Source organism: Tiliqua scincoides, chromosome 15 (genome assembly GCF_035046505.1).
Source record: "Tiliqua scincoides isolate rTilSci1 chromosome 15, rTilSci1.hap2, whole genome shotgun sequence".
Classification (NCBI taxonomy): domain Eukaryota; kingdom Metazoa; phylum Chordata; class Lepidosauria; order Squamata; family Scincidae; genus Tiliqua; species Tiliqua scincoides.
Window position 1 is genome coordinate 6284110 of NC_089835.1, and position 26883 is coordinate 6310992.

At 52.3% G+C, this 26883-nt stretch overlaps 4 protein-coding genes across 4 annotated transcripts; 1 reads left to right on the forward strand and 3 right to left on the reverse strand.

Annotated features, from left to right (window-relative positions):
- Positions 1-6985: 6985 nt before the first annotated feature.
- Positions 6986-7519, reverse strand: LOC136635281 (claw keratin-like). The gene has a single exon (XM_066610435.1). The coding sequence runs from the start codon at positions 7517-7519 to the stop codon at positions 6986-6988; it is 534 nt and encodes a 177-aa protein (XP_066466532.1).
- Positions 7520-15740: 8221 nt separating this feature from the next.
- LOC136635283 (claw keratin-like) lies at positions 15741-16274 on the reverse strand. The gene has a single exon (XM_066610436.1). It carries the CDS (start codon positions 16272-16274, stop codon positions 15741-15743), a length of 534 nt encoding a protein of 177 aa, XP_066466533.1.
- Positions 16275-21127: 4853 nt separating this feature from the next.
- LOC136635284 (chorion class B protein L11-like) lies at positions 21128-21766 on the forward strand. The gene has a single exon (XM_066610437.1). It carries the CDS (start codon positions 21128-21130, stop codon positions 21764-21766), a length of 639 nt encoding a protein of 212 aa, XP_066466534.1.
- A 3244-nt stretch (positions 21767-25010) lies between these two features.
- LOC136635285 (chorion class A protein PC292-like) lies at positions 25011-25469 on the reverse strand. The gene has a single exon (XM_066610438.1). The coding sequence runs from the start codon at positions 25467-25469 to the stop codon at positions 25011-25013; it is 459 nt and encodes a 152-aa protein (XP_066466535.1).
- Positions 25470-26883: the final 1414 nt, after the last annotated feature.

Below are 26883 nucleotides of genomic sequence, written 5' to 3' on the forward strand. Positions count from 1 at the left end.
CAAGAGGACCTGCAAGGCTTCCTATGAATTGTAGTTAAGAACATAAGAACAGCCCCACTGGATCAGGCCATAGGCCCACCTAGTCCATCTTCCTGCATCTCACAGCGGCCCACCAAATGCCCCAGGGAGCACACCAGATAACAAGAGACCTGCAAGGCCTCCTGGGAATTGTAGTTAAGAACATAAGAACAGCCCCACTGGAGCAGGCCATAGGCCCACATAGTCCAGCTTCCTGCATCTCACAGCGGCCCACCAAATGCCCCAGGGAGCACTCCAGATAACAAGAGACCTGCAAGGCTTCCTGGGAATTGTAGTTAAGAACATAAGAACAGCCCCACTGGATCAGGCCATAGGCCCACCTAGTCCAGCTTCCTGCATCTCACAGCGGCCCACCAAATGCCCAGGGAGCACACCAGATAACAAGAGACCTGCAAGGCCTCCTGGGAATTGTAGTTAAGAACATAAGAACAGCCCCACTGGAGCAGGCCATAGGCCCATCTAGTCCAGCTTCCTGTATCTCAAAGCGGCCCACCAAATGCCCCAGGGAGCACACCAGATAACAAGAGACCTGCAAGGCCTCCTGGGAATTGTAGTTAAGAACATAAGAACAGCTCCACTGGATCAGGCCATAGGCCCACCTAGTCCAGCTTCCTGCATCTCACAGCGGCCCACCAAATGCCCCAGGGAGCACACCAGATAATAAGAGACCTGCAAGGCTTCCTGGGAATTGTAGTTTAAGAACATAAGAACAGCCCCACTGGATCAGGCCACAGGCCCATCTAGTCCAGCTTCCTGTATCTCACAGCGGCCCACCAAATGCCCCAGGGAGCACACCAGATAACAAAAGACCTGCAAGGCTTCCTGGGAATTGTAGTTAAGAACATAAGAACAGCCCCACTGGATCAGGCCATAGGCCCATCTAGTCCAGCTTCCTGAATCTCACAGCGGCCCAACAAATGCCCCAGGGAGCACACCAGATAACAAAAGACCTGCAAGGCTTCCTGGGAATTGTAGTTAAGAACATAAGAACAGCCCCACTGGATCAGGCCATAGGCCCATCTAGTCCAGCTTCCTGTATCTCACAGCGGCCCACCAAATGCCCCAGGGAGCACACCAGATAACAAGAGACCTCATCCTGGTGCCCTCCCTTGCATCTGGCATTCTGACATAACCCATTTCTAAAATCAGGAGGTTGCGCATACACATCATGGCTTGTACCCTGTAATGGATTTTTCCTCCAGAAACTTGACAACTAACTAAAATGCCCAGACTTTCCTAGGCGCCAGAATAGATAGTGAATTTAAGAATATTTCTAGCAATGAGAATAATTAATCTTGGTAGGCACAGACTCATTAACAGGGTGTCTGTTCAAACTCAAAGCTGACAAAACAGGTATGAACTACATATCAAAGTTGGCAGAATCCGATAAGGGAGGCCTCCAGCTAGAGATTTCTCTTAAAAATGCAACTTATATCAGAGAAGAAGAGAGATTTTATAGCAATCAGAAATGTCTTAATAACTTCTTGTAGGAATGAGTTACAAAATAATTAAAATTAGATTGGAAAAGAGGATAAAATACTGAATAAAATAAGTATAAACACGGATTTAAATAAATGGATTATTACCAGATTAGTGTAATTGGGAAAATTAGGATAGAGGCATACTGCCCACTTTTGAAATAGTATTGACATTACAGAAAGGGGAGGAGTTCTCCAAAATGGCAAATACAGTAACCTGAGATATTTAAATGTATGCTCCAGATATGGCAATAGCCAATGAAAATCCCCATATCCGGCATCATAGGCTCTAACAAATATGATTGGAGTTTTCTTGAGACAAAGAACCCACGGGTATATATGGTCACACCCAGAAGGGAATGTTGCTTTTTCTCTGGGACACTGAGAGACCACAGCTCTCTGTGTTCCCCATTTTGAACCACCGAGAGAAGCCCATTGCTGGCAATGAATAAATGTTTGCTCATTTTCACCAAGCTTGCTTACTGAGTCTATTTTTGAGTTTATTTTCAACTTTGCTCTTCAAGCTCACTCTGAGCTTGTTTGAAATTTGCTGCGGACACAACAATTAAGCAATGACCTTGCAACACATCTAGTCCAGCTTCCTGTATCTCACAGCGGCCCACCAGATGCCCCAGGGAGCACACCAGAGAACAAGGGACCTCATCCTGGTGCCCTCCCTTGCATCTGGCCTTCTGACATAGCCCATTTCTAAAATCAGGAGGTTGCGCATACACATCATGGCTTGTACACCGTAATGGATTTTTCCTCCAGAAACTTGACCAATCCCCTTTTAAAGGCGTCCAGGCCAGACGCCATCACCACATCCTGTGGCAAGGAGTTCCACAGACCAACCACATGCTGAGTTGTCATCTGCAAACTTAGCCACTTCACTGCTCAACCCTGTCTCCAGGTCATTAATGAAGAGGTTGAAAAGCACCGATCCCAGGACAGATCCTTGGGGCACACCGCTTTTCACCTCTCTCCATTGTGAAAATTGCCCATTAACACCCACTATCTGCTTCCTGGCCTCCAACCAGTTCTCAATCCATGAGATGACCTGTCCTCTAATTCTCTGACTGTGGAGTTTTTTCAGTAGCCTTTGGTGAGGGACCATGTCCAACACCTTCTGAAAGTCCAGATATATAATGTCTACGGGTTCTCCCACATCCACATTCCTGTTGACCTTTTCAAAGAATTCTATAAGGTTCGTGAGGCAAGACTTACCCTTACAGAAGCCATGCTGACTCTCCTTCAGCAAGGCCTGTTCGTCTATGTGTTTTGAGATTTTATCTTTGATGAGGCATTCCACCATCTTACCCCGTATGGATGTTAGGCTGACCGGCCTATAGTTTCCCGGGTCCCCCCTCTTTCCCTTTTTAAAAATAGGCGTGACATTTGCTATCCTCCAATCCTCTGGCACTGTGGCCGTCTTGAGGGACAAGTTGCATATTTTAGTCAAGAGATCTGCAACTTCATTCTTCAATTCCTTAATAACTCTTGGGTGGATGCCATCATGGCCTTATTGATCTTTAATTTATCAATGAGGTCTGAAACATTTGTTATCTGGTGTGCTCCCTGGGGCATTTGGTGGGCCGCTGTGAGATACAGGAAACTGGACTAGATGGGCCTATGGCCTGATCCAGTGGGGCTGTGCTTATGTTCTTATGTTCTTATGAGTAATTAAATATTTTCTTCTGTCTGTTCTAACCCTCCCAACACTCAATTTTAGTGGATGTCCCCTGGTTCTGGCGTTATGTGAGACTGTAAAGAGCATCTCCCTATCCACTCTATCCTTCCCCTGCATAATTTAGCACGGGTACTTTGAACGGAGTTGCTCCTCCAAGGAAAATGTGTCCTTCTAAAAGGTGACCCTAGTCTCTCTCTCTCTCTCTCTCTCTCTGGTAAAGTGTATCCGCCTATCGCAGAGTTGGGCCTGAACCTGTTCACATGGTAGGAACCTGAGCTTTTGTGGAGGCTCCTGTTTGGAACAGAACCTCCAATATCTTTTGGGGGCTGTCAAGAAAGAAGACCATCCCTTTTGCTTCAGATGGTGGCCATACCCTAAGCAGGGCCCTATTTGACTATTGTATGGGGTGTGCAGGGTTACATGGGAGAAGGAGGTCCTGAAGATTCTGCCTGATCCAGGAGCAGGTTCAGCAATAGAGAAAGATGCTCAGTCGTTCAGCAGCCTTAATGAGGGCCTCTTAAGGGGGAGGGGGAGGGTGCCAGAGCAGAAAAGGCCCTGCTCCTTCTCATCATCCCCTTGGCTTCAGACGGTGGTGGTATCCTAAACAGGGCCCTATCTCACAGCTCTAGGGGAAGAGGAGGGTTACATAGGAGGAGGTCCTTCAGATTCCTCTGGATCTGAACATTGTTTCAGGAGCAGGTTCAGCAACGTTCAAAGATGCTACATGGTTCAGTGGTGTAGCCTGGGAGCATCAAGGAGGGCCGAGGTGACCCTTAGGGAGGGGAAAATCAGGGACCATCCCATTAAATGCGACCATTGAATGTATAATCATTCCTGATTATTGCATCTCTAAGCTGGACAAGCAACGCCTGTTGAACCGCAGCCTCTTCTGTACGCCACGCTGTGGGACTCTCCGATGCTGCAACCAAGGATTTGGGAAGAGAAAAACAGGGACCGTCCCGTTGAATGTGAACCATCCGAATGTATAAGCGTCCCTGATTGCCGCATCTCTAAGTTGAACAACGTAACACCTTTGGAACCACAGCCTGTTCGGCAGACCCTGCAGTGGAACTCCCCCAACTAACACTGCAGCCAAGAATTTGGGAGTGATCTCCTTCCAGAACATTCTCAGGGAATGTTGTCTTTGGCAGGGAAGTCGGCAGGAGCTCCGAACATCCACTTGGCGGAGGGAAAACGAGCAAGTCTTTGCAGAGGCTTAATTAGAAATCATGACTCCAGGGGGTTTGCTGCTATGGAAGGAGCCACAGTAAAGGAGCAGTCACCCCCACGCCTTCTGCGTCAGGTATGGAGCTGTGCATTTCAAAAGGGGTTCCCTCCTCTTTTCCCTGGAGCTGAGATATGCCGCTTGGTGCTTCCAAAAATTCGGCAGAGGCTCGAGTGCCACTGAGCATGTGCAGAGTTCCTTCTCCAACCCAGAGAAAGAACCCTTTGAAAAACACACCCGATATCAGAGTGGGTCTGACTCAAGCAAGCACAGACTTCTTCTGGTTGGGAAAGGAGAACTTCTCCTGCCTGCCCAGAAACGGTGTCAGCAAGTGTAGGAGCTGAAGACCTGCAGAGGGCAGATGTGGTAGAGTCCCAAGAAAGTCAGCGTGACTGTTTCCCTCCAGCCTGCACACAGCAGGTGACATTTTCGCCCTGGTGACCTAACATGGTCCTTGCCGGGATTTTTTAATGCAGGAGGACTGGAAAACCTGCAGCTCCGTCCCCAAAAGTCTCACATGGTGTCGCCCTCCTCTTCCTATAATATGGAGAATGGGTCCAATTTATGCAGAATTTGTTTTGGGGGGGGGGGCAGAATAAGTCAGCAGAGTTTGGAGGCTGTACCACTTTGGACTGTGGCAGTGCTGTGGGAGGGGGGAAGAGGTTGCGTTTTGGAAAGCTTTTTCCAGTAGAAACCACGCCGAACATGGCATGAAAACACACCCCGGGCTGATGTGGGTGGTGCAGTCCAGACCTCTGCCAGCTGAAGACGGGGGATCGTTCTGGCGTGAGAAGATGGTGAGCGCCAAAGGACGCTTTTCACTCCTTCCCAAATGTGGAAATCAAGGGCCTGATCCTGCCCAACTCTCCAGGATGGAGGCAGCCATGCCGTTCTGTGGTGGTGCTGGGCAGTGACGGAGACCTCCTCAAGGTCATAGGACTTTTGTTCCCTTCACTCAGGGCAGTATCACACCTGCACCGGTGCTGGAGAGTTGGGCAGGATGGGGCCCTCAGCCTCCCAGTTCCCAGTTGGCAAGGATGCCAATCAAAATAGCTGACTCAGCACAATTGTGCCTGTGCAAATCACCACAACGAGTGGTGTACATCTGTGCAAAATCTTCAACACAGCACTCCGTAACTTGCGTGTTCCTAACTTGGGGACCCAGTGCATGACTAAGCTGACCCACTGCCCATTACTATGCAGGCCTTCTCAGCAGCACACCCCGCTTTCTTCAGTGGGGCTTGCTCCCAGGTAAGGGTGCACAGGATGGCAGCCTTTAAGAGCAATCCAGAAGGTGCGCGCGACCAGCACAAGTCCCCTGGGCCGATCTGGGAGTGTCAGGAACGTGCCTTAGACTGGCCCATGAGAGAGACACACCCAGTAGGTGGAGGTGCCACCTCTCTGGAGGGCCACAAGAATGCCGTGTTGTGTGGTTGTAGTGGAACTGGTGAGCACGTAGAGCTCATAACTCCTGGCTTCTTCCTCCCGCTGATCTGCCCCTTCTCTCCATATATGAAGAGAACCTTTGCCCCTGGCAACATGCCCGGCCAACATGTTCTCTGCTGGGCTGGCTGATCCCACAGCCTGCCCGAGCTTTGAAGCCAGCAGCTTCAGCCCATGAACGTTGGGAGGTCTGAGTGGGGGGCACGCGATGCCAAGGGCTCCATCAGTGTCCTGTGTCCTCAAGACCAAACCGAGAGGAGCCTCGCAGGGGCTGATTGCGAGTCTCTCCAGCATGCATCATCGATGAACCATCCAGACTCTGTCCCCGCTAAGAGGAAGTCCCCTGTGATGGACCTGGAGATTCTGGGAGGGCTCCTGTGCCTCAAGACTCCCTACCCTTCAGTGGCTGTTCCTCCTCCGCCCTCCACTGTGGGATGGTGAAGGTTCCCTCTTGGTCCACTTTACCCAGAAGCCTCCCTGGATGCTAAAGAAAGAACAGCTAAGGAATCAGGACCGTACGACACAACATCACCCAAGAGACGAGTGACAGATGGGATGGTGACCACGGGGCGGGGGGGCTGGATGACCACCATCGTCCCTGTCCCCACCAAGAGAAAGTCCCAAGTGATGGACCTGGAGATTCTGGGAGGGCTCCTGTGTTTCCCTGCTTTATACACTCCCGTGGCTGTTTCTCCTCGTCCTTTCACTGTGAGACGGTGAAGGTCCCCTCCTGGTCCAGCTTACCCAGAATCCTCAAAGCTACAGACAGGACAGCTCTGGAATCGGGGCCGTATGACGCAGTATCACCCATGAGGCTTGTGATAGATGACAACATGCGTTTTATTGAATATGGGAAAAGGAGTCACAATTGCAGATGGAGGAGCTGAAGAATAAAGTGGGGGGAGGAGAAGAGACCGAGAGACTTGAGGTGGTCCTTGGTCTGGAGACTTTCAGAACTAGAAGGGGAACGGACGAGGCTCATTCACGAGCTGTTGACTGGAGGGTCGAGGAGCTCAGCTCTTCTGCCTCCAGCCCTAGACATTCGATAGGGGATCTGCATCGTACGTGTCCATTCCTGGCCATTCCTGTCGTCGTAGGGATCTTCTTGTAGGTTTAGAGGCACACGCTACCACGGCGACCCAGGATAGACCTCCTTCCGTACAATCCACCCCTCCTCAGGCCGGAGCCCCAGCCCAGGCCTCCAGAGCCCAAAGCCCCATAGCCCAAGCCCCCGTAAAGGCCTGCTCCACCGAAACCTGATCCTACAATCCCAGAGCCACCCACGGCGCAGGGAGTGTTGCCCCCGACGGCAACGGGCTCGCAGCTAGCGGACAGGATGGCCCCTGGGATGGTCACTATGGAGGGAGGGGGCTGGATGACCACCTCTGCCGGTGGGATCTGGTTCACGCAGGAAGGGAGGACTCCAGCCAGGGTGCCGAGGTTGCCGGAGGTTTCGCCAGCACCGTATCCGTAACCGATACCCCCGTAGACAGATCTGAGACCCCCGAGGCCGGATCCGAGACCGCCGGGGCCGTATCCGAGACCCCCGTAGCCATAGCCGAGACCTCCAGAACCTCCCGATCCAAAGCCCACGACTGGGGCGGAGGCAACGGATGGGACGGTGCAGGATGGACCACAGTCAACCATGGTGGGATGGAGCGGGTTCTGAAACAAGCATCAGGGGACACAAGGATACGTTCAGTGGGACGCTCAGGAGATGTTGTCGCTGCAGAGTCCTCAGCTATTACATCAGCTCCCCTATTCCCTGCCCTCGGCCTCCTGCTGCCGTTCCCCATCCTTCAAGCCCCTACTAATGAGGTCCTACTTCCAGAGACCCTAAACCCAGTCCCTTCACTCACGATCCTTCGTTCTTCTCAACCTTGTTTGAAGAGCATCCCTATTGATGTCTGAATGATGGTCACCTCTGCCCTTCCGCCCCTCTCTGATGTTCATCCTGCAGCCAGGCTGATGGCCTGAATCTCTGTGTGCAGGATGCTGGCAGGACCCAGAAGGGAAGAGTGCTAGTGGGTCCTGACCCACAGTTTGAGAAACCCTGCCCCATGGCATTCAAGTGGAGGCTCTGGAGATGTCGGAGCTACCGTGCTTTTTCAGCTACTGCAATGGTTGCCCTATTCCCGATTCCTCCTCCCCCTGCTGTTCTCCACCCTTCAAGCCCTCAATCCTCCAATTAATTAATTACTCATTCATCCTCCTGTCATGCTGACGATCTGAATCAAAGGATACAGACCAACCTTCCAGAACAAGGCTGCTTACAGGGGACTCCAGTGGCCATTTGTAGACAAATTGAGCCCCGTGCCCAAGAGTGAGGAGTGCATTGTGGGCGCTACTCAAACCAGGGTTGACTAGGCGTGTGACCCTCTAGCAGAGGCTGGAGGAAGGCTGTGGCAGTTTCCTGCAAGAGCAGGAGGCTGGACTAGATGCCCTCCAAGATCCCTTCCCACATCCTGGAATTCGACCTGCATGCCACGACTCTTCCCCCAGGGTAGACAGAGACCCCTGCATTTCAGAGGATGCCTCAGAGATGCAGAGAGATCTGGCAACAATACGGAAGACCGTAGAGACCTGACATGAACTGTGGCCACTCCAAAACGTCCTTGCCCATTGGAGTGTGGGCAACCAACGTCCTGCAGACACCCCTTGACTTACCCAGAACTTCTGGCCTGGACTTACCAAGGAGAAGAAAGCGAGAGATGAAGCTGGGGAGGCTGTCAGTGAAGCTGTTGGAGGCTCTCGGGCCGGAGGAGCCTTTTATAGTGCTTTGCCCACGTCCCCCCGTGGCTCTGGAAGACGCTTCTTTTGGCCCAGGGCATTAATTTTGCAGGCAAGGCAAATAATTGGCAAAGCGCATCCTGCCCCTGGATTACTTTAATGACTGCCAACAAAGATGGAGTGTCTTTGTCAGCACCTCATGAAGACACTCGCTCTGGGACCCTTTGATCTTCTTCTTCTGCAGAAATGCTTCTGCTTATTTGCCTGTTTGCAGGAGCCACAACAAGCGGACTCAGGGCCCGAGGCCTCCCCTCCCAGGCGGCCAGACCGGGGAGGCTCTCGGCAAACTGCTCTGCTTGCACGCTGAGGGTTCTGGGGAGCCGGGAGAGGCGCCGAGCCTTGGCTGAGTCAGGTGCTGATCCCAGACCGAGAGCATCAGAGGCTCCCCTGGATAAGCGGAGCCCTGAAACCCCCAACACCAGTGCCGGCCGTTGACTGGGAGACCTCCCGTCTCTCTGTGGAAGCGTCCCCTGGGGTGTGGGGAGAAGCAGCCATTTAGGGACCCACAAAGCCCCTCCTATGACACTTCAACATGGGGAATCTCTGCTTGGGCTTTGGGATTCCATTGGCCCTTGTGTGGCAGGGGCACTGGTTGAGGTTCTGTGCACACTAGAGGCCCCGCCTGGCTGCCCAAAACCCTGGACCCCAGGATTCCATAGATCCACAGGTGGCGGGAGATGGTTGAGTGTCTCTGCCCCACCCCCGTGGCTCCATCCGGCTTCCCCAACCCCCTGGACCCCAGGATTCCATAGATCCACAGGTGGCGGGAGATGGTTGAGAGTCTCTGCCCCACCCCAGTGGCTCCATCCGGCTTCCCCAAACCCCTGGACCCCAGGATTCAAAATGGACACGGTGCCAGAAGATTGGAGGATAGCAAATGTCACGCCTATTTTTAAAAAGGGAAAGAGGGGGGACCCGGGAAACTATAGGCCGGTAAGCCTAACATCCATACCGGGTAAGATGGTGGAATGCCTCATCAAAGATAGGATCTCAAAACACATAGACGAACAGGCCTTGCTGAGGGAGAGTCAGCATGGCTTCTGTAAGGGTAAGTCTTGCCTCACGAACCTTATAGAATTCTTTGAAAAGGTCAACAGGCATGTGGATGCGGGAGAACCCATGGACATTATATATCTGGACTTTCAGAAGGCGTTTGACACGGTCCCTCACCAAAGGCTACTGAAAAAACTCCACAGTCAGGGAATTAGAGGACAGGTCCTCTCGTGGATTGAGAACTGGTTGGAGGCCAGGAAGCAGAGAGTGGGTGTCAATGGGCAATTTTCACAATGGAGAGAGATGAAAAGCGGTGTGCCCCAAGGATCTGTCCTGGGACCGGTGCTTTTCAACCTCTTCATAAATGACCTGGAGACAGGGTTGAGCAGTGAAGTGGCTAAGTTTGCAGACGACACCAAACTTTTCCGAGTGGTAAAGACCAGAAGTGATTGTGAGGAGCTCCAGAAGGATCTCTCCAGACTGGCAGAATGGGCAGCAAAATGGCAGATGCGCTTCAATGTCAGTAAGTGTAAAGTCATGCACATTGGGGCAAAAAAATCAAAACTTTAGATACAGGCTGATGGGTTCTGAGCTGTCTGTGACAGATCAGGAGAGAGATCTTGGGGTGGTGGTGGACCCCAATGAAAGGTCGATGAAAGTGTCGACCCAATGTGCGGCGGCAGTGAAGAAGGCCAATTCTATGCTTGGGATCATTAGGAAGGGTATTGAGAACAAAACGGCTAGTATTATAATGCCGTTGTACAAATCTATGGTCAGGCCACACCTGGAGTATTGTGTCCAGTTCTGGTCGCCGCATCTCAAAAAAGACATAGTGGAAATGGAAAAGGTGCAAAAGAGAGCAACTAAGATGATTACAGGGCTGGGGCACCTTCCTTATGAGGAAAGGCTACGGCGTTTGGGCCTCTTCAGCCTAGAAAAGTGGCGCCTGAGGGGGGACATGATTGAGACATACAAAATTATGCAGGGAATGGACAGAGTGGATAGGGAGATGCTCTTTACACTCTCACATAATACCAGAACCAGGGGACATCCACTAAAATTAAGTGTTGGGCGGGTTAGGACAGACAAAAGAAAATATTTCTTTACTCAGCGTGTGGTCGGTCTGTGGAACTCCTTGCCACAGGATGTGATGCTGGCGTCTAGCCTAGACGCCTTTAAAAGGGGATTGGACAAATTTCTGGAGGAATGGGGTACAAGCCATGATGTGTATGCGCAACCTCCTGATTTTAGAAATGGGTTAAGTCAGAATGCCAGATGTAGGGGAGGGCCCCCAGGATGAGGTCTCTTGTTATCTGGTGTGCTCCCTGGGGCATTTGGTGGGCCGCTGTGAGATACAGGAAGCTGGACTAGATGGGCCTCTGGCCTGATCCAGTGGGGCTGTTCTTATGTTCTTAAACTACAGTTCCCAGGAGGCCTTGCAGGTCTCTTCTTATCTGGTGTGCTCCCTGGGGCATTTGGTGGGCCGCTGTGAGATACAGGAAGCTGGAGTAGATGGGCCTCTGGCCTGATCCAGTGGGGCTGTTCTTATGTTCTTAAACTACAGTTCCCAGGAGGCCTTGCAGGTCTCTTTTTGTCTGGTGTGCTCCCTGGGGCATTTGGTGGGCCCCTGTGAGATACAGGAAGCTGGACTAGATGGGCCTAGGGCCTGATCCAGTGGGGCTGTTCTTATGTCCTTAACTACAATTCCCAGGAGGCCTTGCAGGCCTCTTGTTATCTGGTGTGCTCCCTGGGGCATTTGGTGGGCCGCTGTGAGATACAGGAAGCTGGACTAGATGGGCCTCTGGCCTGATCCAGTGGGGCTGTTCTTATGTTCTTAAACTACAGTTCCCAGGAGGCCTTGCAGGTCTCTTTTTGTCTGGTGTGCTCCCTGGGGCATTTGGTGGGCCGCTGTGAGATACAGGAAGCTGGACTAGATGGACCTCTGGCCTGATCCAGTGGGGCTGTTCTTATGTTCTTAAACTACCGTTCCCAGGAGGCCTTGCAGGTCTCTTTTTGTCTGGTGTGCTCCCTGGGGCATTTGGTGGGCCGCTGTGAGATACAGGAAGCTGGACTAGATGGGCCTAGGGCCTGATCCAGTGGGGCTGTTCTTATGTCCTTAACTACAATTCCCAGGAGGCCTTGCAGGTCTCTTGTTATCTGGTGTGCTCCCTGGGGCATTTGGTGGGCCGCTGTGCGATACAGGAAACTGGACTAGATGGGCCTCTGGCCTGATCCAGTGGGGCTGTTCTTATGTTCTTATGAGTAATTAAATATTTTCTTCTGTCTGTCCTAACCCTCCCAACACTCAATTTTAGTGGATGTCCCCTGGTTCTGGCATTATGTGAGATTGTAAAGAGCATCTCCCTATCCACTCTATCCTTCCCCTGCATAATTTAGCACGGGTACTTTGAACGGAGTTGCTCCTCCAAGGAAAATGTCTCCTTCTAAAAGGTGACCCTAGTCTCTCTCTCTCTCTCTCTCTCTCTCTCTCTCTCTCTCTCTCTCTCTCTGGTAAAGTGTATCCGCCTATCGCAGAGTTGGGCCTGAACCTGTTCACATGGTAGGAACCTGAGCTTTTATGGAGGCTGCTGTTTGGAACAGAACCTCCAATATCTTTTGGGGGCTGTCAAGAAAGAAGACCTTCCCTTTTGCTTCAGATGGTGGCCGTACCCTAAGCAGGGCCCTATTTGACTATTGTAGGGGGTGTGCAGGATTACATGGGAGAAGGAGGTCCTGAAGATTCTGCCTGATCCAGGAGCAGGTTCAGCAATAGAGAAAGATGCTCAGTCGTTCAGCTGCCTTAATGAGGGCCTCTTAAGGGGGAGGGGGAGGGTGCCAGAGCAGAAAAGGCCCTGCTCCTTCTCATCATCCCCTTGGCTTCAGACGGTGGTGGTATCCTAAACAGGGCCCTATCTCACAGCTCTAGGGGAAGAGGAGGGTTACATAGGAGGAGGTCCTTCAGATTCCTCTGGATCTGAACATTGTTTCAGGAGCAGGTTCAGCAACGTTCAAAGATGCTAAATGGTTCAGTGGTGTAGCCTGGGAGCATCAAGGAGGGCCGAGGTGACCCTTAGGGAGGGGGAAATCAGGGACCATCCCATTAAATGCGACCATTGAATGTATAATCATTCCTGATTATTGCATCTCTAAGCTGGACAAGCAACGCCTGTTGAACCGCAGCCTCTTCTGTACGCCACGCTGTGGGACTCTCGGATGCTGCAACCAAGGATTTGGGAAGAGAAAAACAGGGACCGTCCCGTTCAACGTGAACCATCTGAATGTATAAGCGTCCCTGATGGCCGCATGTCTAAGTGGGAGAACGCAACACCTGTGGAACCGCAGCCAGTTTGGTAGACCCTGCAGTCCGACTCTCCAAACTGACACTGCAGCCAAGAATTTGGGAGTGATCTCATTCCAGAACATTCTCAGGGAATGTTCTTTGGCAGGGAAGTCGGCAGGAGCTCCGAACATCCACTTGGCGGAGGGAAAACGAGCAAGTCTTTGCAGAGGCTTAATTAGAAATTATGACTCCAGGGGTTTTGCTGCTATGGAAGGAGCCACAGTAAAAGAGCAGTCACCCCCACGCCTTCTGCGTCAGGTATGGAGCTGTGCATTTTAAAAGCGGTTCCCTCCTCTTTTCCCTGGAGCTGAGATATGCCGCTTGGTGCTTCCAAAAATTCGGCAGAGGCTCGAGTGCCACTGAGCATGTGCAGAGTTCCTTCTCCAACCCAGAGAAAGAACCCTTTGAAAAACACACCCGATATCAGAGTGGGTCTGACTCAAGCAAGCACAGACTTCTTCTGGTTGGGAAAGGAGAACTTCTCCTGCCTGCCCAGAAACGGTGTCAGCAAGTGTAGGAGCTGAAGACCTGCAGAGGGCAGATGTGGTAGAGTCCCAAGAAAGTCAGCGTGACTGTTTCCCTCCAGCCTGCACACAGCAGGTGACATTTTCGCCCTGGTGACCTAACATGGTCCTTGCCGGGATTTTTTAATGCAGGAGGACTGGAAAACCTGCAGCTCCGTCCCCAAAAGTCTCACATGGTGTCGCCCTCCTCTTCCTATAATATGGAGAATGGGTCCAATTTATGCAGAATTTGTTTTGGGGGGGGGCAGAATAAGTCAGCAGAGTTTGGAGGCTGTACCACTTTGGACTGTGGCAGTGCTGTGGGAGGGGGGAAGAGGTTGCGTTTTGGAAAGCTTTTTCCAGTAGAAACCACGCCGAACACGGCATGAAAACACACCCCGGGCTGATGTGGGTGGTGCAGTCCAGACCTCTGCCAGCTGAAGACGGGGGATCGTTCTGGCGTGAGAAGATGGTGAGCGCCAAAGGACGCTTTTCACTCCTTCCCAAATGTGGAAATCAAGGGCCTGATCCTGCCCAACTCTCCAGGATGGAGGCAGCCATGCCGTTCTGTGGTGGTGCTGGGCAGTGACGGAGACCTCCTCAAGGTCATAGGACTTTTGTTCCCTTCACTCAGGGCAGTATCACACCTGCACCGGTGCTGGAGAGTTGGGCAGGATGGGGCCCTCAGCCTCCCAGTTCCCAGTTGGCAAGGATGCCAATCAAACTAGCTGACTCAGCACAATTGTGCCTGTGCAAATCACCACAACGAGTGGTGTACATCTGTGCAAAATCTTCAACACAGCACTCCGTAACTTGCGTGTTCCTAACTTGGGGACCCAGTGCATGACTAAGCTGACCCACTGCCCATTACTATGCAGGCCTTCTCAGCAGCACACCTCGCTTTCTTCAGTGGGGCTTGCTCCCAGGTAAGGGTGCACAGGATGGCAGCCTTTAAGAGCAATCCAGAAGGTGTGTGCTGCCTGCACAAGTCCCCTGGGCCGATCTGGGAGTGTCAGGAACGTGCCTTAGACTGGCCCATGAGAGAGACACACCCAGTAGGTGGAGGTGCCACCTCTCTGTAGGGCCACAAGAATGCTGTGTTGTGTGGTTGTAGTGGAACTGGTGAGCACGTAGAGCTCATAACTCCTGGCTTCTTCCTCCCGCTGATCTGCCCCTTCTCTCCATATATGAAGGGAACCTTCGCCCCCTGGCAACATGCCCGGCCAACATGTTCTCTGCTGGGCCGGCTCATCCCACAGCCTGTCTGAGCTCTAAAGCCAGCAGCTTTAGCCCATTCCAGCCCATGTATGTTGGGAGGTCTGAGTGGGGGGCACGTGATGCCAAGGGCTCCATCAGTGTCCTGTGTCCTCAAGACCAAACCGAGAGGAGCCTTGCAGGGGCTGATTGCGAGTCTCTCCAGCATGCATCATCGATGATCCATCCAGACTCTGTCCCCGCTAAGAGGAAGTCCCCTGTGATGGACCTGGAGATTCTGGGAGGGCTCCTGTGCCTCAAGACTCCCTACCCTTCAGTGGCTGTTCCTCCTCCGCCCTCCACTGTGGGATGGTGAAGGTTCCCTCTTGGTCCACTTTACCCAGAAGCCTCCCTGGATGCTAAAGAAAGAACAGCTAAGGAATCAGGACCGTACGACACAACATCACCCAAGAGACGAGTGACAGATGGGATGGTGACCACGGGGCGGGGGGGCTGGATGACCACCATCGTCCCTGTCCCCACCAAGAGAAAGTCCCAAGTAATGCACCTGGAGATTCTGGGAGGGCTCCTGTGTTTCCCTGCTTTATACCCTCCCGTGGCTGTTTCTCCTCGTCCTTTCACTGTGAGACGGTGAAGGTCCCCTCCTGGTCCAGCTTACCCAGAATCCTCAAAGCTACAGACAGGACAGCTCTGGAATTGGGGCCGTATGACGCAGTTTCACCCATGAGACTTGTGATAGATGACAACATGCGTTTTATTGAACATGGGAAAAGGAGTCACAATTGCAGATGGAGGAGCTGAAGAATAAAGTGGGGGGAGGAGAAGAGACCGAAAGACTTGAGGTGGTCCTTGGTCTGGAGACTTTCAGAACTAGAAGGGGAACGGACGAGGCTCATTCACGAGCTGTTGACTGGAGGGTCGAGGAGCTCAGCTCTTCTGCCTCCAGCCCTAGACATTCGATAGGGGATCTGCATCGTACGTGTCCATTCCTGGCCATTCCTGTCGTCGTAGGGATCTTCTTGTAGGTTTAGAGGCACACGCTACCACGGCGACCCAGGATAGACCTCCTTCCGTACAATCCACCCCTCCTCAGGCCGGAGCCCCAGCCCAGGCCTCCAGAGCCCAAAGCCCCATAGCCCAAGCCCCCGTAAAGGCCTGCTCCACCGAAACCTGATCCTACAATCCCAGAGCCACCCACGGCGCAGGGAGTGTTGCCCCCGACGGCCACGGGCTCGCAGCTAGCGGACAGGATGGCCCCTGGGATGGTCACTATGGAGGGAGGGGGCTGGATGACCACCTCTGCCGGTGGGATCTGGTTCACGCAGGAAGGGAAGACTCCAGCCAGGGTGCCGAGATTGCCGGAGGTTTCGCCAGCACCGTATCCGTAACCGATACCCCCGTAGACAGATCCGAGACCCCCGAGGCCGGATCCGAGACCGCCGGGGCCGTATCCGAGACCCCCGTAGCCATAGCCGAGACCTCCAGAACCTCCCGATCCAAAGCCCACGACTGGGGCGGAGGCAACGGATGGGACGGTGCAGGATGGACCACAGTCAACCATGGTGGGATGGAGCGGGCTCTGAAACAAGCATCAGGGGACACAAGGATACGTTCAGTGGGACGCTCAGGAGATGTTGTCGCTGCAGAGTCCTCAGCTATTGCATCAGCTCCCCTATTCCCTGCCCTCGGCCTCCTGCTGCCGTTCCCCATCCTTCAAGCCCCTACTAATGAGGTCCGACTTCCAGAGACCCTAAACCCAGTCCCTTCACTCACGATCCTTCGTTCTTCTCAACCTTGTTTGAAGAGCCTCCCTACTGATGTCTGAATGATGGTCACCTCTGCCCTTCCGCCCCTCTCTGGTGTTCATCCTGCAGCCAGGCTGATGGCCTGAATCTCTGTGTGCAGGATGCTGGCAGCACCCAGAAGGGAAGAGTGCAAGTGGGTCCTGACCCACAGTTTGAGAAACCCTGCCCCATGGCATTCAAATGGAGACTGGATTCAAATTTGGAATCAAATGGATTCAAATTTGGATGTCAGAGCTACTGACAATGGTTGCCCTATTCCCGACTCCTCCTCCACCTGCTGTTCTCCACCCTTCAAGCCCCCAATCCTCCAATTAGTTAATTAATTACTCATTCATCCTCCTGTCATGCTGACGATCTGAATCAAAGGATACAGACCAACCTTCCAGAACAAGGCGGCTTACAGGGGACTCCAGTGGCCATTTGTAGACAAATTGAGCCCCGTGCCCAAAAGTGAGGAGTGCATTGTGGGCGCTACTCAAACCAGGGTTGACTATGCGTGTGACCCTCTAGCAGAGGCTGGAGGGAGGCTGTGGCAGTTTCCTGCAAGAGCAGGAGGCTGGACTAGATGCCCTCCAAGATCCCTTCCCACAACCTGGGATTCTACCTGCATGCCAAGACTCTTCCCCCAGGGTAGACAGAGACCCCTGAATTTCAGAGGATGCCTCAGAGATGCAGAGAGATCTGGCAACAATATGGAAGACCGTAGAGACCTGACATGAACTGTGGCCACTCCAAAACGTCCTTGCCCATTGGAGTGTTGGCAACCCACGTCCTGCAGACACCCCTTGACTTACCCAGAACTTCTGGCCTGGACTTACCAAGGAGAAGAAAGCGAGAGATGAAGCTGGGGAGGCTGTCAGTGAAGCTGTTGGAGGCTCTCGGGCCGGAGGAGCCTTTTATAGTGCTTTGCCCACGTCCCCTCATGGCCCTGGAAGACGCTCCTTTTGGCCCAGGGCATTAATTTTGCAGGCAAGGCAAATAATTGGCAAAGCGCATCCTGCCCCTGGATTACTTTAATGACTGCCAACAAAGATGGAGTGTCTTTGTCAGCACCTCATGAAGACACTCGCTCGGGGACCCTTTGATCTTCTCCTTCTTCTGCAGAAATGCTTTTGCTTATTTGCCTGTTTGCAGGAGCCACAACAAGCGGACTCGGGGCCTGAGGCAGCCGGACCGGGGAGGCTCTCGGCAAACTGCTCTGCTTGCATGCTAAGGATTCTGGGGAGCTGGGAGAGGCGCCAAGCCTTGGCTGAGCCAGGTGCTGATCCCAGACCGAGAGCATCAGCGGCTCCCCTGGATAAGCGGAGCCCTGAAACCCCCAACACCAGTGCCGGCCGTTGACTGGGAGACCTCCCATCTCTCTATGGAAGTGTCTCCTGGGGTGTGGGGAGAAGCAGGCATTTAAGGACCCACAAAGCCCCTCCTATGACACTTCAACATGGGGAATCTCTGCTTGGGCTTTGGGATTCCATTGGCCCTTGTGTGGCAGGAGCACTGGTTGAGGTTCTGTGCCCACTAGAGGCCCCGCCTGGCTGTCCCAAACCCTGGACCCCAGGATTCCATAGATCCACAGGTGGCGGGAGATGGTTGAGTGTCTCTACCCCCCCCCCCCAGTGGCTCCATCCAGCTTCCCCCAACACCCTGGACCACCCCAGTGCCAATGACAGTATCAGGCTGCCCCACATTGGCACCTCATCTCCATGTGCAAGAGGTTCCAGAGTCTTGCACAACTCCTGACAAAAGAGTGGTAAGATGTGGACTTTTCCCCTGTGGGAACTGCATAAATGGCAAAGAGACAACTTCAGTGCCTTGCTGGAGCAGCTAAGGAACCCTCCAGTCCAGCTTCCTGCATCTCACGCTGGCCCCCCAGATGCCTCTGGGAAAGGCCTGCATCCTGTTGCCACACTTTGTGCCTGGCATTCAGAGATAGGTTATCTCTTAGGCCCGGAGGCTGCACACAGTCTTCATGGCTTGTAACCTGGGATGAACCTTTCTCCCTAAATCTGCTCAGTCCCCTTATACACAGGTCAGGTGCCATCACCAGATCCTGCTGCAAGGAGTTCCTCAGATTCATACAGATGTGTTGGTGGAGATCCTTTGAAGTTTTTTGTTAATGTCTGGAAATGCACCCATTCTTTCTGTAGGGGGTGGGGACTGAGTGCTTCTACCAACTGTCCATAGAACTAGATGTGTAGTTTCAAGTCTCTCTAGCTGCCTGGACCTCCACATGAAGGCACTTGAACCAACCTGGAGATGGCAAAAGCTCCACATGGCAGCCATCATGTTATGCTCGGATGTCACGGGTATTTGGCCTCGTGTCTTCCTAGCTTGGTGTGCACTTCCTGATGACTCACATCAACCACATCGATGACTTTAAGGGGAGATGGTTCAAGATATCCAGAGGGGGTGCACAAAATGAAGCCCTTCACCCAAAGCTCCATTCCCCAACCTCTGCTCCTTGCACTCTCCAGTGTCCTTACTCCGCACTCTCTCCCCCTTCATATCCCTATTTCGCCCGCCCCACTCTTCCCTCATGATTCAGGGAGAAGATGGAGGTAAGAAGATGGACCAAGAAGAGCCTTCTCCCGCAGATACACACCGAGATGCAACCTTAGGCAACCACTGCAGTTGGGCTGGCCCTGCTTGCATCATGAAAAACCCCAATATGGTCCCAATTTGAGATGAATCCAGCATTCTTTCAGTCGGGACTGACCATTCCACCCTCACCATCTCCAGAACATGGCATGGAGTGGAGGTGGGCGGCGAAGGGGACGCCGGAGCTGCGTGCAGTGTAACCATCTCTGCCAACCTCTGCTCCTCCTTTGTGGACCCTCAGAACCCAGAAGGCGGCTCTTTGGCGCCACCTGCCGGCCGAGCCGCGGAACTGCAGGAACAGCTGGAGCAGCTCCGCGATCGACTCATTTTGCCCTCGCGATCGACCAGTCGATCGCGATCGACCTATTGAGCACCCCTGGCATGGAGCTTCCATCCCTGCCACAGATCCTGAGATGTTTCAGACCCTGGAGGTCCACATGTCATTCCAGCTAAAGGGGTATCTTCTGGGATCCCACTTCTCTCCACGTGGTGCCAACCTTATAGGAACGGGGTGGCCAAACTGGGACTTGTTGACATGGTGAGTACATACAGTTAAGAATTTTGATGCTTCTTAAATATTGTGACTCTCCAACATCTCTCTTGCGGCTCTGAGACACCAAAGTTTATCGTCTGTGGCTCTTATGGGAAGCAGGTTTAGCCACACCAGGTATGGGGCATGAAGATAACCAATTACACCTTGGATTGGCCCCAGAACCCATGGCGGAGCCAAGGCTGTGCAGCCACAATAGGAATTCCATGCTCCAGTGTGGGGCCCCTTCTGCCCTCAAGCCCCCTGTGATGATCCCAGAGCTTTGATGATGCCACTTCCTCCCTCGGGGACTCTCTGATTCCTGGGTTTGTTTTTCCCCAGAGTCAAACCCCAGTCAGCAAATTAACAAAAGGAAGAGAGAACCATTAAATGCGTGTCGGATTATTAAGGCTGACTTATGACAGCAGCTTAACCATGCTTAGTAATGAGATTTGGGCACATGAAAAGGACCTTGTTGACAGCCAGGCCAAGTGTTATCAGGAAAGGTGTGGTGTGTCCCAAACATCAGGGATGCTCTCCGAGCAGTATAAAAGCCCGACCTGCTCCCAGACCTGTCACCAGCTTCGCTCGACTCTCCTGTCCTCGCTACATCTTCTCGTAGGAGCAGGTAAGTCTGTTTTCTGAGGGACGCTCCAAAATTGGTAGGGGTTCTCCTTAATCTGGGGCCACAGGGGTCTTCCATTGAGGACCTTTCTTGCTTAGAACATGGAGAGGTTGAGGGTCATGTGCCATTGATTGCCAAAGGCTTGGAGAGTGATAGCAAGAGGGGCTTCCAAAAAGTGCCTGGTTGGCAACCCAGGAAGGAGCAAGATGGTGGAGCAGAATGACCTTTGGTCTGCTCCAGCAAGGATGTTCTCATGTTCTTGTTTTCCATCTCAGACGCCTTCTTATAGTTCTTGTCTTGATGGGTATAGAGGCCAGTGGTAGGTAGTGTTTGCTCCTGGTTGCTGACTGGTATTTAAATCCTTGTTGGGCAATATCTTGGGAATGTCAACAGTTCTTAACTTAAAGCACTACTCGGTGAAAATGGGACAGCACCCTTGTCTTCAGGGAGGAAGGTTGCCAGCTGATGAGGGGAAATGCAGCTTCCTCATCCCCATGAAGCAGCTGGAGTGTGACCCATTGAGCCTTGGACTGAGTGGGGATCTTGGTCCCCTATTGTCAGGTCTTGATTGGAAGGAATGGCCCAAAATTTCAGGGAGAGAGAGAGAGATAGGCCTCTCCCAGCATGTGTTTCCTTAATTGGAGATGCCAGGATTTGACCTGGAACCTCCTTCAGGCAAGGCATGGGGTTTACCACCAACCTATGGCTACTCTATCACTTACTACATCTGCTTCCTGGCTAGAGTTGTGATGTTACCACAATGAGAGAATGAGGGCGGCAGGAGAGAAGTCACACCAGATGCCGTTCTCATGCGTTTCTCCTTCTCGACTCTTCTTGCAGACACCCTCTCCGCTCACACCATGGCAGCTTGTGGTCCAGCCTGCACCATCCCATCCTGTGCCTCCACTCCCGTTGTTGGCTTTGGCTCCAGCTATGGCCTTGGCTCCAGAGGTCTCGGGGGTGGCTACGGAGGGCTTGGCCTGGGCTACGGAGGTCTGGGATGGGGCTCCGGTCTCGGTTACGGATACGGAGGTCTCGGTTACGGATACGGAGGTCTCGGTTACGGATATGGTGCCGGCGAAACCTCCGGCAACCTCGGCACCCTGGCTGGAGTCCTCCCTTCCTGCGTGAACCAGATCCCACCGGCAGAGGTGGTCATCCAGCCCCCTCCCTCCATAGTGACCATCCCAGGGGCCATCCTGTCCGCTAGCTGCGAGCCCGTGGCCGTCGGGGGCAACACTCCCTGCGCCGTGGGTGGCTCTGGGATTGTAGGATCAGGTTTTGGTGGAGCAGGCCTTTACGGGGGCTTGGGCTATGGGGGTCTGGGCTATGGAGGCCTGGGCTTGGGCTATGGCGGTCTGGGCTACGGAGGCCTGGGCGGGGGCTACGGCGGTCTGGGCTACGGAGGCTGGGGCTACGGCGGCTGGGGCTACGGCCAGAGGAGGGGATTGTTTGGACGGAGGGGTTTCCTGGGCCGTCGTGGCAGCGCCTGCTTTTAAACACACCGAAGCCAAGAGGAACAGCCTTATGATGATGGAGATGACCAGGAAGACCCATCGGTGGGTCAGACCCACCTCTGAACACTCCAGCACTGGACCAAGTCAGCTGAACCAGAGGAACCGCTGCTGAAATCAGCAGGAGCTTTTGCCCCAACACTGGACTCTCCCCCTTTCCACGTCCTCTGGGTGTCCTCTGGACCGCGTGTCTTCTGCCCTTCCCCTGTATTTATTTGTCTTTAAGCTGCCTCTTCCGTGATGGTTTGCACCACCTCTTTGACGTTCTCAATAAAGCTTTTGCTGCACTGATCTAACCTACAATGCCTGGTTCTTGGATCTCCAGCCCCCTATTCCCTATCCCTGGGGGGGGGGGGCTCCCCAGATGTCCAGCAGCATAGGCACTGCTTTCTCTGAATTAAAAATGGGGAGGGGGGATTAGACGTGTCCTTCTTAAACCTCAAGAGGTTGACCTTTGGCGTGCGTGTGAACGCTTTGCCCATGCTCTGAGGAACCCATCTCCCAGAGTTTATGGAAGAGAGTCACTGTTCTGAGTGGAAGGCTGCAAGCCAACAGGTGTGGCTCAGGAAGAGCCCCAGCATCCAGCCTTCTGAGAGGGTGGCTGATTCTGCTGCTGACCATACAACAGGAAATAGGATCCAATATCTGTGATGAAGTCCAGAGCTCTTCATCCATCTTCTAGTGGATGGAAGCCCCACCCCTTCCTGGCTCCTTGCCAATCCAGGGCATGTGTGTCTCTGTGCCTCCTTCAAATGAATAGGAGTAAAGAAATGTACTCCCCATAGGCCCGTAGCCAGGATTCTAGAGGTGGGGGGGGCGACTGTTTTTTCAACGGGGGCAATGATGTCAGGTATCTGTACTGGTGGGCAAAATGAAAGGATCTGGAGAAACATCAAAGACCTAAAACTCCCCCAAATGTCATGAAGAGAAAATAATGTGGTTTTTTTTGAAAGATGCATCATTGGCTGTAAAACAACGTAATGATAATTGGCACAGAATAAATGCATCTCTGCATGCCATGGAAAATGCATTGCCTACACAGCAATAACATGCAATCATTCACACACCAGTGCAACACACAGGCCTGCAACCCTGCAAAAATAAAACATATCACTGGAATGCACTTTGTATTGAAAGTGCCTATTTAACACCTATATAGCGCCTATGTAGCACCTATCTTAATACCTATATAGCACCTATCTAACACCTACATAACACCTATTTAATGCCTAGATAGCACCTATTTAACACCTATACAGCGCCTATGTAGCACGTATCTAATACCTATATAGTGCCAATCTAACTCCTACATAACACCTACTTAATGCCTATATAGCACCTATTTCACCTATATAGCATCTATGTAGCACCTATCTAATACCTATATAGTGCCTATTTAACACCTATTTGGCGCCTATATAATGCCTATACACTTCTGTATACCTGTATACACACTTCTGTACTGCAGCCAGTCGTGGACTCTTCGCTCACAACAGGAGAGGAAACTGAACACTTTCCACATGCGCTGCCTCCGATGCATCCTCAGCATCACCTGGCAGGACAAAGTTCCAAACAACACAGTCCTGGAACGAGCTGGAATCCCTAGCATGTATGCACTGCTGAAACAGGGATGCCTGCGTTGGCTCGGTCATGTCGTGAGAATGGATGATGGCCGGATCCCAAAGGATCTCCTCTATGGAGAACTCGTGCAAGGAAAGCGCCCTACAGGTAGCCCACAGCTGTGATACAAGGACATCTACAAGAGGGATCTGAAGGCCTTAGGAGTGGACCTCAACAGGTGGGAAACCCTGGCCTCTGAGCGGCCCGCTTGGAGGCAGGCTGTGCAGCATGGCCTTTCCCAGTTTGAAGAGACACTTGGCCAACAGTCTGAGGCTAAGAGGCAAAGAAGGAAGGCCCACAGCCAGGGAGACAGACCAGGGACAGACTGCACTTGCTCCAGTTGTGGAAGGGATTGTCACTCCCGAATCGGCCTTTTCAGCCACACTAGACGCTGTGCCAGAACCACCATTCAGAGCGCGATACCATAGTCTTGAAGGTTGCCAACAGCATAATACCCATCTAATACCTATATAGCGCCTATCTAAGACCTACATAACACCTAATTAATGCCTATATAGCGCCTATTTAACACCTCTTTAGTGCCTTTCTAGCACCTATACAGCGCCTCTTTAACACTTATATAGAGCCTATCTATTATTATTAATTCTTAACAGTATTTATATACCGCTTTTCAACAAAAAGTTCACAAAGCGGTTTACAGAGAAAAATCAAATAACTAAATGTCTCCCTATCCCAAAAGGGCTCACAATCTAAAAAGATGCAAAAGAACCCCAGCAGACAGCCACTAGAAAAGACACTCCTGGGGTGAGGAGGGCCAGTTACTCTCCCCTTGCTAAAAAAAAGAGGAGCACCCACTTGAAAAAGTGCCTCTTACTCAGTTAGCAGAGGTTATCTAGCACCTATCAAACACCTATCTAGCACCTATTTAACACCTATCTAGCGCCTATCCAGCACCAATCTGTCAGTTGGAGGCAGCCTATGTCTACTTCGCACATATCTGCCATGATTTGAAACCCATGATGAACTTTTCCTCCAGAAATTTGTCCCAACCCCTCTTCAAGGCGTCTAGGCAAGACGGGCACACTGGGGCTGACTGGAGCACTCAAATGGCTAGGATGACCTCTGAACCTCCACACTACCTGTGGCAGTGGTAGCAAGGAAGCATCGCCCAGGCTTTGTGTGAGGTACACACTAGGGGGGCCACATGGGTTGTCTCCAGCAACCTGGGGTCAGCACTGGTTATCATGGTGCTCCTGACCCCTTCAGCCCTGGTGCCCCGACACAGCAATGAACAGATATCAATGAACAGAAGCACCCATCAACATTTTCAATGCATAATTGGCTTTTATTTCAAGAGGTACAGAGTGGAAAATGGCAGCAAGCAGAGAGTGCCCCCCCCCACCTGGTTGCACAGGTTTCACAGAGGACATTGGGTGCTCAGCATGGCTAAGATTAATGCTCAAACTCAGCAGAAGCTGTGCAGGTTGCAAAGGGAAGCAGGATAGATCATCTGGGTCTGATATTGGGGGTTGCGGAGCAGGCTGACCCACAGCCCCAACTGACATCAGCTAGCGTTGTCTATCAAAACCCAGACCTGGGTGCTCGGCCGTGGATCGTCCGTTTCATCGTGGAGACAGTCCGTGGGAACTTAGCAGGGGGGTAAACACACGTTGCTTCTGCCCCCCAGGTGTCCCCCGAAGCGGCTCCCCAGAAGACCAGACCAGAGCCCCCGGTTAGCTATGACTCCCGAACCACCCACGGCACAGGGGGTGTTGCCTCCCACGGAGACCGGCTCGCAGCTGGCGGAGAGGATGGCTCCCGGGATGGTCACGATGGAGGCGGGTGGCTGGATAACAACCTCAGACGATGGGATCTGGTTGATGGGTTGGGGGATGATCCCGGCCAGGGTGCCCAGCTGTCCTGAGTTGGTGCTCCCAACAGCCAAGGCTCCGGAACCGTAGCCGATACCTCCGGAGCCGAGACCACCATAGCTGAGGCCTCCGTAGCGGAGACCTCCAGAGCCCAATCCCAGCCCCGAAGAGCCAAGACCAACCACTGGGATGGAGGCGCAAGACGGGACGGTGCAGGCTGGACCACAAGAAGTCATGGTGTGGTGGGGCGGAGCCTGAAAACAAAACAGAAAGGAATTGACATGCGTAGAACTGGGCTCACATTTATGGAGAAGAAGATCCAAGGACACCTTCTATGATCCCAAGGAGGTAGCCTGATCCTCAGGTCCCCTTCTGTTCACAGCAAGTGTCCCTCTGCCTGTGGAGGGGGGATCTTCTAAAAGGGTCATTCTGCAGGGGTAAAACATATAAATGCAAACACATGCTTGGACCCAAGTTAGTTAGTTAGTTGGCAAACTTCAGTCTCGAAAGACTCTGGTATCGCGCTCTGAAAGGTGGTTCTGGAACAGCGTCTAGTGTGGCTGAAAAGGCCAATTCGGGAGCGACAATCCCTTCCACACTGGGAGCAAATGCAGTCTGTCCCTGGTCTGTCTCCCTGGCTATGGGCCTTCCTTCTTTGCCTCTTAGCCTCAGACTGTTGGCCAAGTGTCTCTTCAAACTGGGAAAGGCCATGCTGCACAGCCAAGTACCTGAGACCCAAGTACCAATGAGAGAATCAACCGGTCGAAGGAATTTTCCGGCAAAAATAAACCCCCGCATACTCACTACTCTGAAGAGCAGATGTCAGAAGATGGAGAGAGTCAAGTGGATCTGGTGGAAGAGTCTAGAAAAGGGAGCCCTTTTATATGATTTTTGGGCAGCGTGTTTGTGGTTAGCGGTCCACACTGTAATTATAAACGCTTTTCTTGGTGCATCGGTTTTGCTTACTCATATAGGGTGAGTTGAGCCATGGGGGAAAATTTCCTCTTAAGACCAAAAGACATTCCTCTTTGTTAATCCTCTTTGTTTTACTGATTAAAAAAAAATTGTATTTATATTATACATCCCACCCCAGCTAATCCTACCCTGGAGGATTGTTTTGTTTTTGTTTTGACTGGGACATTAAAGCGAGGAATGTCTTCAGGAGTCAATCTGTAGAGATGCAATCTCTAAAACTACGTTCCGGCGTGGAAGAGCTGAACCAAAAGCGCACCCTGATGGCTGGCCAAAAAGTCTGTGTCTTGTTGAACCAGAAACAACGTCTCACACACAGACACGCACACACAAATTTTTATCAGTGAGTTCACAGTTTCATTTGGGGTCCTCCCTCTCTCCACCGTACCAACTTTTCAAACCGTCATTTCATCATCTTTTTCTATGAATTACAGCGTATATAAAAGTATGTCGGCCTCACACAATAGATGAAAACCTTTTCTGAGATCCCAGGAAATTTCCAGCTTATGTTCAGCATCGCTACATCTAGTACGGCTTTAAGGACGGACCAGCATTTTGGGAGATCAGCCGCACAGACCCCCAAAAGTGAGCTTGCAAACCTCACAGGCTTGACCGCCACGCATTATATGTTAGCCGTCATTGCTAGCTTGGTGCACGGCCCCCGTCTGGGGAGATGTT

What these genes read in the sequence shown, in the direction of transcription:
- LOC136635281 (XM_066610435.1), bottom strand. Translation starts at nt 7,519, where the DNA reads ATGGTTGACTGTGGTCCATCCTGCACCGTCCCATCCGTTGCCTCCGCC.
- LOC136635283 (XM_066610436.1), bottom strand. Translation starts at nt 16,274, where the DNA reads ATGGTTGACTGTGGTCCATCCTGCACCGTCCCATCCGTTGCCTCCGCC.
- LOC136635284 (XM_066610437.1), top strand. Translation starts at nt 21,128, where the DNA reads ATGGCAGCTTGTGGTCCAGCCTGCACCATCCCATCCTGTGCCTCCACT.
- LOC136635285 (XM_066610438.1), bottom strand. Translation starts at nt 25,469, where the DNA reads ATGACTTCTTGTGGTCCAGCCTGCACCGTCCCGTCTTGCGCCTCCATC.